This window comes from Eschrichtius robustus, chromosome 6 (assembly GCF_028021215.1).
Source record: "Eschrichtius robustus isolate mEscRob2 chromosome 6, mEscRob2.pri, whole genome shotgun sequence".
Taxonomy (NCBI): Eukaryota; Metazoa; Chordata; class Mammalia; order Artiodactyla; family Eschrichtiidae; genus Eschrichtius; species Eschrichtius robustus.
The window spans coordinates 45,786,760-45,800,645 of NC_090829.1; the positions used below are offsets into that span (position 1 = coordinate 45,786,760).

At 33.2% G+C, this 13,886-nt stretch overlaps 1 protein-coding gene across 1 annotated transcript in view; it reads right to left on the bottom strand.

Moving 5' to 3' along the window:
- SI (sucrase-isomaltase) overlaps positions 1-13,133 on the bottom strand; it is a 98,400-nt gene extending 85,267 nt beyond the window's left edge. Inside the window, exons 1-6 of the mRNA XM_068547390.1 lie at positions 13,016-13,133; positions 11,638-11,774; positions 9,889-10,006; positions 9,485-9,594; positions 2,595-2,746; positions 1,231-1,402 (exon numbers count right to left, since the gene is read on the bottom strand). Coding sequence (XP_068403491.1) covers positions 1,231-1,402; positions 2,595-2,746; positions 9,485-9,594; positions 9,889-10,006; positions 11,638-11,774; positions 13,016-13,133 — 807 coding nt within the window. The remainder of the gene's footprint in view (positions 1-1,230; positions 1,403-2,594; positions 2,747-9,484; positions 9,595-9,888; positions 10,007-11,637; positions 11,775-13,015) is intronic.
- Positions 13,134-13,886: the final 753 nt, after the last annotated feature.

Below are 13,886 nucleotides of genomic sequence, written 5' to 3' on the forward strand. Positions count from 1 at the left end.
AAATATATAACTATATATTATACTATTAATAGTTTACTTTCCTTTATGTTTTATTATGATTAAATGAGTTTTAATAAGATATTAATCAACTATACTTCAATTAAAAAAAAAAAGCTCTCCATGATAGGGTAATAGCATGCTTATCCATTATGTCTCATGTATGCCCAAGGTATTGCAGGGAATTCCAAAATGATGTTCACCCTCATAGAACTTTTGCAGTACAGTGGTTGAGAGCTGATGAGTAGATGAAGCGGTGGAGGAAAATTGGAAATGAACTTAAAAAGTGAAAGAAGAAAGGCTTCTTGGCTGATTGGGTATGGAAGTTCAAAGGAAAGATGTATGAAAATAGCTATGAGGTATTTATTAGCCTGGTGTTTATTATAGACAGTGATGCTGTAAACAAAGATTGGCAAAATTTATTAATATTTTTGTATGAAATGAGGGTCTTTAAAACAACAACTCACATTCATTTTGAGGAATGAAAGAGCATCAGCATTTTAAAAATCATTAACATTTGACTCAAAGCAATCATGAATGAATAAAAAAAGAGTTTTTTTAATGGTATGGTCTTTGTCCCGAAGAGTCGCATATTCTAGAAGTACAGACAAATGTATACACAAATAATACACTGTGATGGTTGTCATATTAAAGTATGAATAAAGGGTTAGAAAGTAAAGATTAATTCTGCATGGAGGAGTTTGGGAAAAGTTCTTATGAGGTGAAACCAACCGAGCTATCAATGACTTGTATAAATAATAAAGAACTTTAAGGTTTAGCACTTACAAAGAGAACCAACCTCTTGTGAAAATATGTGAACTTAAGAAAGATGATCATATGTTATGGTAAAGGAAAAAGTGGGTATAGATGCAGGACATGATGTCCAATAGATAGGCAGACACCATATCACACAAAGCCATGTAGAACAAGGTGTTTGGAATTATTCTTGTGCAATAACTAACCCTGGATAGGTTTAAGTACAAGAGTGGAATGATAAAATATAAAAGTGAAAATCAAAAGAAAACATTCATAAATTGGAAATATCTTTTTAAGTATTCATAAAATCAGTTGGTCACTTATTTATTTTAGGACTTTGATATCAATCCTCACCCCTAAAGTAAACAAGCTTCTGGAATGTGTATCACTGACATCAAATAAATGATGGTTTCAAATAGGCTAAAATTATCCTCAAATATACCTACTTTATTTATAACAAGAAAGAGAGTGGCTTACATCACCAGGAAGTTGATCCCGAGTAAAAACTGGCCATGTTTTCCAATATAAATCATGACGAAATCTCTTATGAATATGTTCCCCAATACCATAAATATATTCACTGAAAAGTCTGGCTGAGATCTGTAAATACTGGTCAGAGTATACCAGTGGACCAATGCTGGTGTCAAACCTGTAGCATGAAATAAATAAATAAATGAGCTAGAAACATATAAAATGTTCTACTAAATACAGGTTTATGTTATCATCCAGAATACTGCATTTTAAATATGTCAGTCTTTAGCTGTGATCAATTCTTAGTAACACATGAAATTTATACCATAACCAGAACTTGTTAATTCCATCAACACAATTTGTTTCATCATCATCAATATGATTCTTCACATGCATTCTCTCCTTTTATCTTCACCAAAATCTTAAAGCACAACTACCATTATAAATTTCATTTCACAAACGACACAAATTGGACAAATTTATTCATGTTTTCAAGGTTAGGCAGCAGAGCCAAATTTCAGACATAGTTCTGCTCTGCTCCAGAGACAGAGTTTTAAAATACAGTACTATACTGGTTTTCGCACCTCTAATACATATATTAAAATTAAGTTCAAAATTATTTTTCCAAAAAGAGAAAGGTTACATGTTTTATGCATATCAAATATATATTATGAGAAATGTTAAACAGCATTTCTTTTGTGAGTTAACATAAACTCAATTGCAAGTTATTAAAATATATTTACAGAAAATAATTGCTGAGATTCAGTCTTGACAATTGTTTAATTAACCTTTCTTGGAGATTCAAGAGCTATAATCTTGAAAGTTATTAAATTCTTAGCAACAAGTATCCCTCAAAATACATTTATAATGAAGGCATTCAGGTAATATTTAAATTAATATATGTATAGTAATATAAATTTATTATATGTTAATATATATTCAATTTAATTTCATACATATATATGAAAAATCCTCTAATTGTATTATGGAAATTCATCACTCTCTGCTTAGTAACTATTTGACCCTACAAATTGACAACAGAATATGATAAATAATGGGGAAAAAACACAACAGGAGTTTTAAGTATGCAAAAATATAAACAAGGCTTAGACTGTACCAGTAATGCTCTTCACCTTCAACTTTGGTTGGCCCCATTTCTATACTTTCATTCATGTTCTTGTTCCTTTCTTCCATGAGAAATTAAAATCCCTTTAACATTATAATCTTTAAAACATGTACACCCACCCTCTTTTGGGAGGAAATTTAATCTTTCTGAAAATGACCTAAAATTAAGACTTTCATAATTCTATGATACTATAATAAAAGTGACCAATTATTTAATCTTTTATTAATATAAAATAATTACTTACAAAAGTCTATCATTGCTTTTTCTATAAACTTTAATGCTAAATGGATTGTCTATAACCTTCACATCATACAATGTATCAGAAGCTGCAGTTCCACTAAATTCTTTTACAAACTGATGAGGAACTTCATATCTTCTATTATTTGGATCAGTAATCTGCAAAGATTTTGAAAAATTAGCATTGTTTGATTCAAAACTGTTATTTAATTTTTCAATTCTGAACTAAGTATTAAATGTGAGTTCTAAACATGAAATAATAAATTTAATAATTTTATAGATGAGCTATTAATCTAGTCATAAACTTAACTTTAATATTGCTGAATGACTATGCACAGAATAAATTGTAAAGGAATTAATAGAATTAGTTGGTCATAATGGTACTATATCAAATAAAAATTTTTATTGACCAATATAAAAAAATAATGATAGTATTATTAAATATTGATTCTTGAATACTGGGTTTTTGTAATTTAATTATCCTTGTTACATTTCAGTGATCACCTGCTTAAAAATCCTGCAAGAATTTTGTTTAAAATAAAATCTTAATTTTTGTGAAATTGTGGCTAAAAGGTAATGTACAAAGGATATAGTGTTTTCACTGCCAAATCTAAAAGACGATACTAATAAACTACTTGGTAAAACAACAGCAGAAATTAGTTTCTTTAAAATCATGACTAGAGCACTCCCTCTTGTGAGAACACTGGAATCACAACTAACTAATGAATAGTCATTAGCAGGAAGACATTGGAACTCACCAAAAAAATACCCGACATCCAAAGACAAAGGAGAAGCTGCAGTGAGATGGTAGGAGGGGTGCAATCACAATAAAAATCATATCCCATAAGCACTGGGTGGGTGACTCACAAACTGGAGAACAATTATACCACAGAAGTCTACCCACTAGAGTGAAGGTTCTGAGCCCCACATCAGGCTCCTGAGCCTAGGGGTCTGGCAATGTGATGAGGAATTCCCAGAGAATCAGACATTGGAAGCTAGCGGGATTTGATTGCAGGACTTCAACAGGACTGAGGGAAACAGAGACTCTACTCTTGGAGGGCACAAACAAAGTAGTGTGCACATCAGGACCCAGGGGAAAGGAGCAGTGACCCCATAGGAGACTGAACCAGACCTACCTGCTGGTTTGGAGGGTCTCCTGCAGAGGCGGGGGGTGGCTGTAGCTCACCATGGGGACAAGGACACTGGCAGCAGAAGTTCTGGGAAGTACTCCTTGGCATGAGCCCTCCCAGAGTCTGCCATTAGCCCCACCAAAGAGCCTGTAGCCTCCAGTTCTCAGTCACCTCAGGCCAAACAACCAACAGGGAGGGAACTCAGCCCCATCTACCAGCAGACAAGTGGATTAAAGTTTTACTGAACTCTGCCTACCAGAGTAAAACCTAGTTCTACCCACCACCAGTCCCTCCCATCAGGAAGCTTGCACAAGCCTCCTAGACGGCCTCATCCACCAGAAGGCAGACAGAAGAAACAAAAAGAATTACAATCCTGCCACCTGTGGAAGGAAAACCACATTCACAGAAAGAGAGACAAAATGAAAAGGCAGAGGACTATGTACAAGATGAAGGAACAAGATAAAAACCCAGATAAACGCTAAATAAAGTGGAGATAGGCAAACTTCCAGAAAAAGAATTCAGAATAATGATAGGGAAGATGATCCAGGACCTTGGAAAGAGAATGGAGGCAAAGATTGAGAAGTGCAAGAAATGTTTAACAAAGACCTAGAGGAATTAAAGAACAAACAGACATAGATGAACAATACAATAACTGAAATGAAAAATACACTAGAAGGAATCAATAGCAGAATAACTGAGGCAGAAGAACGGATAAGTTACCTGGAAGACAGAATGGTAGACTGCACTGCCATGGAACAGAATAGAGAAAAAAGAATGAAAAGAAATGAAGAGAGCCTAAGAGACATCTGGGACAATATAAAATGCACCAACATTTGCAATATAGGGGTCCCAGAAGGAGAAGAGAGAGAGAAAGGACCCAAGAAACTATTTGAAGAGATTATAGTCAAAAACTTCCCTAACATGGGAAAGGAAATAGCCACCCAAGTCCAGGAAGTGCAGAGAGTCCCAGGCAGGATAAACCCAAGGAGAAACCAGCCGAGACACATGGTAATCAAATTGACAAAAATTAAAGGAAAAGAAAAAACTATTAAAAGCAACAAGGGAAAAATGACAACTATCATACAAGGGAAATCCCATAAGGTTAACAGCTAATTTCTTAGCAGAAACTCTACAAGCCAGAAGGGAGTGGCATGATATATTTAAAGTGATGAAAGGAAAGAACCTACAACCAAGATTACTCTACCCGGCAAGGATCTCATTCAGATTCGATAGAGATATCAAAGCTTTACAGACAAGCAAAAGCTAAGAGAATTCAGCACCACCAAACCAGCTCTACCACAAATGCCAAAGGAACTTTTCTAACTGGGAAACACAAGAGAAGAAAAAGACCTACAAAACAAACCCAAAACAATTAAGAAAATGGTAACAGGAACATACATATTGATAATTACCTTAAATGTGTATGGATTAAATGCTCTAACCAAAAGACACAGGTTCACTGAATGGATACAAAAACAAGACACATATATATGTTGTCTACAAGAGGCCCACTTCAGACCTAGGGACACATACAGACTGAAAGTGAGGGGTTGGAAAAAGATATTCCATGCAAACGGAAATCAAAAGGAGTAGCAATACTCATATCAGATAAAATAGACTTTAAAATAGAGAATGTTACAAGAGACAAGGAAGGACACTACATAATGATCAAAGGATCAATCCAAGAAGAAGATGTAACAATTATAAATACATATGCACCCAAAATAGCAGCACCTCAATAAATAAGGCAAATGCTAACAGCTATAAAAGAGGGAATTGGCAGTAACACAACAACAGTGGGGGACTTTAACACCTCACTTACACCAATGGACAGATCATCCAGACAGAAAATTAATAAGGAAACACAAGCTTTAAATGACACAATAGACCAGATAGATTTAACTGATATTTATAGGACATTCCATCCAAAAACAGCAGATTACACTTTCTTCTCAAGTGCACATGGAACATTCTCCAGGATAGATCACATCTTGGGTCACAAATCAGGCCTCAGTAAATTAAAGAAAATTGAAATCATATCAAGCATGTTTTCTGACCACAACGCTATGAGATTAGAAATCAATTACAGGGACTAAAACGTAAAAAACACAAACACATGGAGGCTAAACAATATGTTGCTAAATAACCAAGAGATCACTGAAGATATCAAAGAGGAAATCAAAAAATATCTAGAGACAAATGACAATGAAAAAACGATGATCCAAAACTCATGGGATGCAGCAAAAGCAGTTCTAAGAGGGAAGTATATAGCAATACAATCTTACCTCAAGAAACAAGAAAAATCTCAAATAAACAGTCTAATCTACACCTAAAGGAACCAGAGAAGGAAGACCAAACAAAACCCAAAGTTAGTAGAAGGAAAGAAATCATAAATATCAGAGCAGAAATAAATGAAATAGAAACAAAGAAAACAATAGCAAAGATCAATACAACTGAAAGCTGGTTCTTTGAGAAGATAAACAAAATTGATAAACCTTTAGCCAGATTCATCAAGAAAAAGAGGGAGAGGACTCAAATCAATAAAATTAGAAATGAAAAGGAGAAGTTACAATGGACACTGCAGAAATACAAACATCATAAGAGACTACTACAAGCAAATTTATGCCAATAAAATGGACAACCTGGAAGAAATGGACAAATTCTTAGAAAGCTATAAGCTTCCAAGACTGAACCAGGAAGAAATAGAAAATATGAACAGACCAATCACAAGCACTGAAATTGAAACTGTGATTAAAATCTTCCAACAAACAAAAGTCCAGGACCACATGGTTAAAGCGAATTCTATCAAACATTTAGAGAAGAGCTAACACCCATCTTTCTCAAACTCTTCCAAAAAATCGCAGAGGAAGGAACACTCCCAAACTCATTCTACAAGGCCACCATCACCCTGATACCAAAACCAGACAGAGATACTACACAAAAAGAAAATGACACACCAACATCACTGATGAATATAAATGCAAAAATCCTCAGCAAAATACTAGCAAACAGAATACAACAACTCATTAAAAGTATCATACACCATATCAAGTGGGATTTTTCCCAAGGATGAAAGAATTCTTCAATATACACAAATCAATCAATGTGATACACCATATTAACAAACTGACGAATAAAAAACATATGATCATCTCAGTAGATGCAGAGAAAGCTTTCGACAAAATTCAACACCCATTTATGATAAAAACCCTCCAGAAAGTAGGCATAGAGGGAACCTACCTCAACATAATAAAGGCCATATACGACAAACCCACAGCAAACATCATTCTCAATGGTGAAAAACTGAAAGCATTTCTTCTAAGATCAGGAACAAGACAAGGATGTCCACTTTCACCACTATTATTCAACATAGTTTTGGAAGTCCTAGCCATGACAATCAGAGAAGAAAAAGAAACAAAAGGAATACAAATTGGAAAAGAAGTAAAACTGTCACTGTTTGTAGATGACATGATACTATACATAGAAAATCCTAAAGATGCCACCAGAAAACTGCTAGAGCTGATCAATGAATTTTGCAAAGTTGCAGGATACAAAATTAATGCACAGAAATCTCTTGCATTCCTATATACTAACAACAAAAAATCAGAAAGAGAAATTAATGCAACACTTCCATTTATCATTGCAACAAAATGAATAAAATACCTAGGAATAAACCTACCTAAGGAAGTAAAAGACCTGAACTCAGAAAACTATAAGACACTGATGAAAGAAATCAAAGATGACACAAACAGATGGAGAGATATACCATGTTCTTGGATTGGAAGAATAAATATTGTGAAAATGACTATTCTACCTAAAGCAATCTACAGATTCTGTGCAATCCCTATCAAATTACCAAAAGCATTTTTTACAGAACTAGAACAAGAAAAATTTAAAATTTGTATGGACACAAAAGACCCCGAATAGCCAAAGCAATCTTGAGGGGAAAAACGGACCTGGAGGAATCAGACTCGCTGACTTCAGACTATACTACAAATCTATGGTAATCAAGACAATATGGTACTGGCACAAAAACAGATCAATGGAAAAGGATAGAAAGCCCAGAGATAAACCCACACACCTATGGTCAACTAATCTATGACAAAGGAGGCAAGGATATACAATGGTGAAAAGACAGTCTCTTCAATAAGTGGTGCTGAGAAGACTGGACAGCTACATGTAAAATAATGAAATTAGAACACCGTACACAAAAATAAACTCCTAATGGATTAAAGACCTAAATGTAACACCAGACACTATAAAACTCTTAGAGGAAAACAAAGGAACAACACTCTTTGACATAAATCACAGCAAGATCCTTTTTGACTCACCTCCTAGAGTAATGGAAATAAAAACAAAAATAAACAAATGGGACCTCATGAAACGTAAAAGCTTTTGCACAGCAAAGGAAACTATAAACAAAATATAGTGACAACCCTCAGAATGGGAGATAACTTTTGCAAACAAATCAATGAACAAAGGATTAATCTCCAAAATATATAGACAGCTCATTCAGCTCAATAAAAATAAAAAACAACCCAATCAAAAAATGGGCAGAAGATCTAAACAGACATTTCTCCAAAGAAGACATACAGATGGCCAACAGGCACATGAAAAGCTGCTCAACATCACAAATTATTAGAGAAATGCAAATCAAAACTACAATGAGGTATCACCTCACACCACTTAGAATGGGCATCATCAGAAAATCTACAAACAGCAAATGCTGGAGAGGGTGTGGAGAAAACACTCTTGCACTGTTGGTGGGAATGTAAATTGATACAGCCACTATGGAGAACAGTATGAAGGTTCCTTAAAAAACTAAAAATATAACTACCATATGACCCAGCAATCCCACTACTGGGCATATACCCAGAGAAAACCATAATTCAAAAAGACACATGCACCCCAATGTTCATTGCAGCACTATTTACAATAGCCAGGTCATGGAAGCAACCTAAATGCCCATCAACAGACAAATGGATAAAGAAGATGTGGTACATATATACAATGGAATATTACTCTCAGCCAAAGGAATGAAATTGGGTCATTTGTAGAGATGTGGATGGACCTAGAGACTGTCATACAGAGTGAAATAAGTCAGAAAGAGAAAAACAAATACTGTATATGAATGCATATATGTGTAATCTAGAAAAACAGTACAGATGAACCAGTGTGCAAGTCAGAAATAGAGACACAGATGTAGAGAACAAACGTATGGACACCAAGGGGGGAAAGCGGGGGTGGAGGGTTGTTGTGGTGGGATGAACTGGGAGATTTGGATTGACTTATATGCCCTAATATGTATAAAATAGATAACTAATAAGAACTTGATGTATAAAAAAAAAATAAAATTCAAAAAAAAATCATGACTAGAAGTGATATCAGTAAAAAGAACTAGAGATTGTGTCACACTGATATAGAACAATTAACATCTTTCTCAAATTAAATTTTAAACTAATCTTTTATCACAGTCTTTAGTTGAATAACAAAAATTACTAAAGTTTTTTGAGTGTTTATTATTCTCAGGACACTGTACCAAATATTTTACATTGACTATATTATTAAATTCTCCAAAAACTACTGCCAGAGAAAACTTTATGTTATATTTGAGTAGACCGTCTCAGAGTAGTGGAGTAGTGAGTCTAAACTAGTTCTTTGCTTTGGAATAAATATTTATTAAGAGGGAAATATCTTGTTGGGGTGAAAAGTGTATTCATAACGTGTTTTATTAATAACTTTTCTTTAGAAATCTCAAAGACCAAACCTTGAACCGGAAACGCCTGGGTGTCTGACTTTGAGTTGTGAGGAGAACAGTGTTAATGTCATTTCCAAATAGTGTTGGTGAAGGTATCCTGTTTAATTTGGCTTCAAGTCCTTAAAGAAAGAAAAAAAGTTTGCATGAATTATGACTTTATTTACAAAGATTAATAAGTATTAAATATTTTCACATTTTCTAATTTTCTTGCCTGTCACATATAATGACTTTTTTTTTTTCATTTGGAAGATACAATCATGCAAAAAATGTCCTCAATATACCAATTTGAACATTTTTGTCTACATATTTCCCATTTGATTTTATTTAAGATATCTTTCCAAAGAAAATTTTTAAATGTACTTTTTTCATTCAACTTAAAATATGTTAGATCATCATGATAGAACACTTCTCACCAGTATTTGTTGATGTTGTTCCCTCAGCATTATAGCCATGGTTATCTACGAAGAAGCACCAAGGAATAACAGAATTATTCCATGGCCTCCAGCAGCAACCTCGAGCTGCACAAAGTGTCTGATAAAACATTTATTAAAGGAATCATGGGGTTAGTATTGTTGTCATATGGGTCAATCTCTATTTTTTAAACATACACTCATTCCAATAAATGTCTGAATGAATGTTTAAAAAAAATCTTATTTCTTCAAATATATAATGTGCTAAAATATCATTTATTCTTTTGTTCCTTTCACTTGGAAGAAATGTAAATATTTGATGAATTGAATCAATTACACCCTATCAGAGACCGATGTTCTGAGTTGTGATTTATCAAATTTACATATCAATACACATTATTGTAAGCTCATGTTATTTTAAAGGTTCCTGCCCTCTGCATAATTACAGTCTATTCTGTTGTCATGTAGTCAATGCAGAAGAACTAAAATATTTATTGTGTACCAATTATGTATCAAGTTGCAAGTGAGGCTATAAAGATGAAGATATAGCTCTAAACTTAAGCCTACTTAAAATGTTTAAGGTAGTTATTTCCAGAAAATTAGTAGTTCAATATGATTTAAACTAGTTTATGTGCCAGTTGTTGCAACATCCAATGAATAAAGTAAAATACTAAATTCTCAGTAATTTTATGATCTATATGGAAAGATTATATGAAGTGGAAGAAAAATTATATATGTTTATAGTAAAAGTTGAGTCACATGGTGCTGCTGTGTGTTAACATTGGTATAATCAAAAATCTATTTAATATTTAAATTTAATAGTGTGACATGTTTTCATAATTTGAATGCTTGTGAGCTTTTTCTTCTTGGCTATTTGCCTTGAAAAAAATGTTAAAAGCCTCCACTTTTACCAGCTGACAGTATACATGTTAACTTCTCTCCTATTAACATCAAATTAAAATGACATCAGGTACACATACACACACGTGTGCACACATACACATGCAAATATGTATATAGCAAATGAGAGCAAATGGGAGCTGAGCATTTTGGAGGGTCATTACGTAACAGAATCTAAAGTATGTGTGACTTTTTGATATAGACATTGCAAAATGGGAATACACACACACACACACACACACACACACACACACACACACAAATTCACTCATTGACATTTTAATCCCACACAAGTTATGAAGACCAAGGGAGAGTCAACTAGCGTTATGTGAATCCATTCAGTTACACTTACTTTTCTCCATTTGAGCTCCTTCTCCCCAATTTCCAAATAATAAAAATAAATAATTTTTAAAAATTAGAAGAATCAACGTTACTTTGTTTTCCACAGACTATTCTTAATGTTATCATCACAAATACTTTAATAGAATGTAGATATCTTTCTCAAATGTTCTATATTGTCAAAGGTTATGCATTTTTTTTAAGAAGTAGATTGGAGAGGATAGAATTTCATGAAGATTTATAAATTTAACAATAGCTTGTTAAGCATGGGAAAATATTAACTTGTTAATTTGAATTGAAAGGAAGTACAGAAAAGCAAGCTCAGTAATTTCCATTATCTCTCATCTGCTCATACATAAATACAATAAAAAGAAATGCAGCCTAATTAATGGCTAGAGTTTTAAAAATATGGAATTGATCCAATATTAAATAATTATCTTAATATAATTATCTTAATATAATTATCATACTATATATCTATTCATACAAATATTAAAGACTTTTGTTGCAGACCTTTGTTGGAAATTGTTCTGGAATGCAGTTTATTCTCTCATTGATAAGATCATTTAGCACACTTGGACATTTTCCTGAACCAGGATACACAGTGGTTGTGCGAATGGTAGCAGGGGTTGAAGTAGAACCACTGACTTCTGGGAAAGAAAAAGGTCAATAAAAGAAAACATGGTTTAAAATTAATTTTTCAAATTTTCAAGTAACAAATACATTGAAAGTATTCATAAATGTATATATAATGAAAATTAACATAAACTTTGCATTAAAAAAACCCCACAAATTCAAGTCCTAGTCACCAAAAGGGAAAGATCTAAATGATATTTAAAACTGTCATAGCCCTGTTGACTGTTCCTTCAGAGAATCAAAATACATTCACAGGAGGTCTTGAGGTAGATTCAAAAGAAAACAAAATGTATATTCCCACTGTGCTTAAAAATTGTGTTTTAGAGATGAAGAAAGAAGGTGGAGAAACATCGATGGGGAGAGGATGTAGAGAAGGAGACAAGAATTAGAGCAGAAAAGAGAAGATTAAGAGGAAGAAGATACTTGAAGTGAATAGAAGAGAAAGCAGGGAATAATAAAGAAAACTAAATCCCAGCTCTGTGTAATAAAGAGCGACTTTCTAGCAATCAGAGATGGGGAAGATAAATTTGATTGCTTCACAATGTAGCGAGATTTCAGTTTACTAAAAGAAGGTAAAACAAGAGACCAGAGGCAGCAGAAAATGCTAACTACAGTTAGATTAGAAGATAATTTGCAATATGTTTTCCAATTCTGATTTAGTCAAGACAGAATGATGAAGAAAGAAAAAGTAGATTAGGTGGATCAGAGTGGCATGTATCAACCTTAAATCAGGATAGAAATATTCAGAAAAAAAAAGATAAACGTTTCAAGCTTGTTTCATTCCTGCTACCTGTTTTTCTCATACAACGTCTCTCTTCTTAATAAAAAATTAAGCCTATGACAAAGAGATTATCCCCCTAAATTTTCCCCCCACCTCCCTGCAGGTGTCCGAAACCCAGAGCAAAACCCCACTAATGAGATTTCCTACTGGTTAGAAGAACCTCACTGGTAACTATAGATGATTATTCCACTGTTTATTAACATCCTGATCCTTTTGCCTCTTTGCTATTTCTTAAGGAACACAATATGGGGAAGGCCATTAATATCAAAGCACATAGATTCCTTAATTACAATGATGCTTCATTGAAAAACCTGCAATAAAATGGATAGAAAAAGTTGGAGTAATTGTGTAACTTACCTGAAGATCTTTCTTCATGCATTTCATCTCATATACATTACTTTTCAAAACCCATAATTATTATGGAGTAAACTTTATCTCAACCTCACTATAATAAGTATTTTCAATATTATTTACCTTCAACAGCAGGTGTGTTAGTTGCTAAAACAGCAACTAGGGCAATAGCTATTATTGTGACTATAGCAAAGAGGACAATCAGAGAGATTTCTAATCCAGTAAATTTCTTCCTTGCCATCTAAAGAAAGAAAAGGAATATATGTTTGAAATGTAGAATATACAACTACAATAAGTGACCATTATTAATATAAAATTATACACATTTGGTTTTTTTGTCTACTAAGCATAACACGAGCAGAGCAGCAGACAGCTCTATCAGTTTATAATCTAAAATAATACACATTGGCAAAAGTGTAAACAACACATGCAGTTTTAAGTAGAAAGAATGAATTAGTGATGCACATTATAGTAGTACACTAAAATGAAAATACAAAAGGAAAAAGATCTCCAAGTAGGTGCATCTTGCTCTCTCATTTTAGAACATTTTTTCAAGTCAAAGAAAGCTTATGCTTGCATTATGTTCCTTAATTCCACAACAATTGTATGAAGGAGATGCAGTTATTCACATTTTACTCATTAGGAACTTCAGGCTTAGAGAAAATGTTATTTTTTTAAAAGTCAAAAAATCCAGTTCTTCGTACTATAACTATTGCTCTCCAATTCCAACAGTGCTTTCTTATAAGGATATTGTGGAAAAGAATATAAATATAAATATGTGGTAAAGAAAATAAATATAATTCTATAAAAGAGTACAATATAAAACGTTGTAAAAAATATATATACACCACACACACACACACAGATATATATATACACACATACATATGGTATATAGTTAGGAGTTGTTTCTTAAAAAAAAAAAAAAAATTAAACTACATGCTCTCCAATTTCCACCCTTAAATAGAAAATAAAATATACCAAACTTTCATAT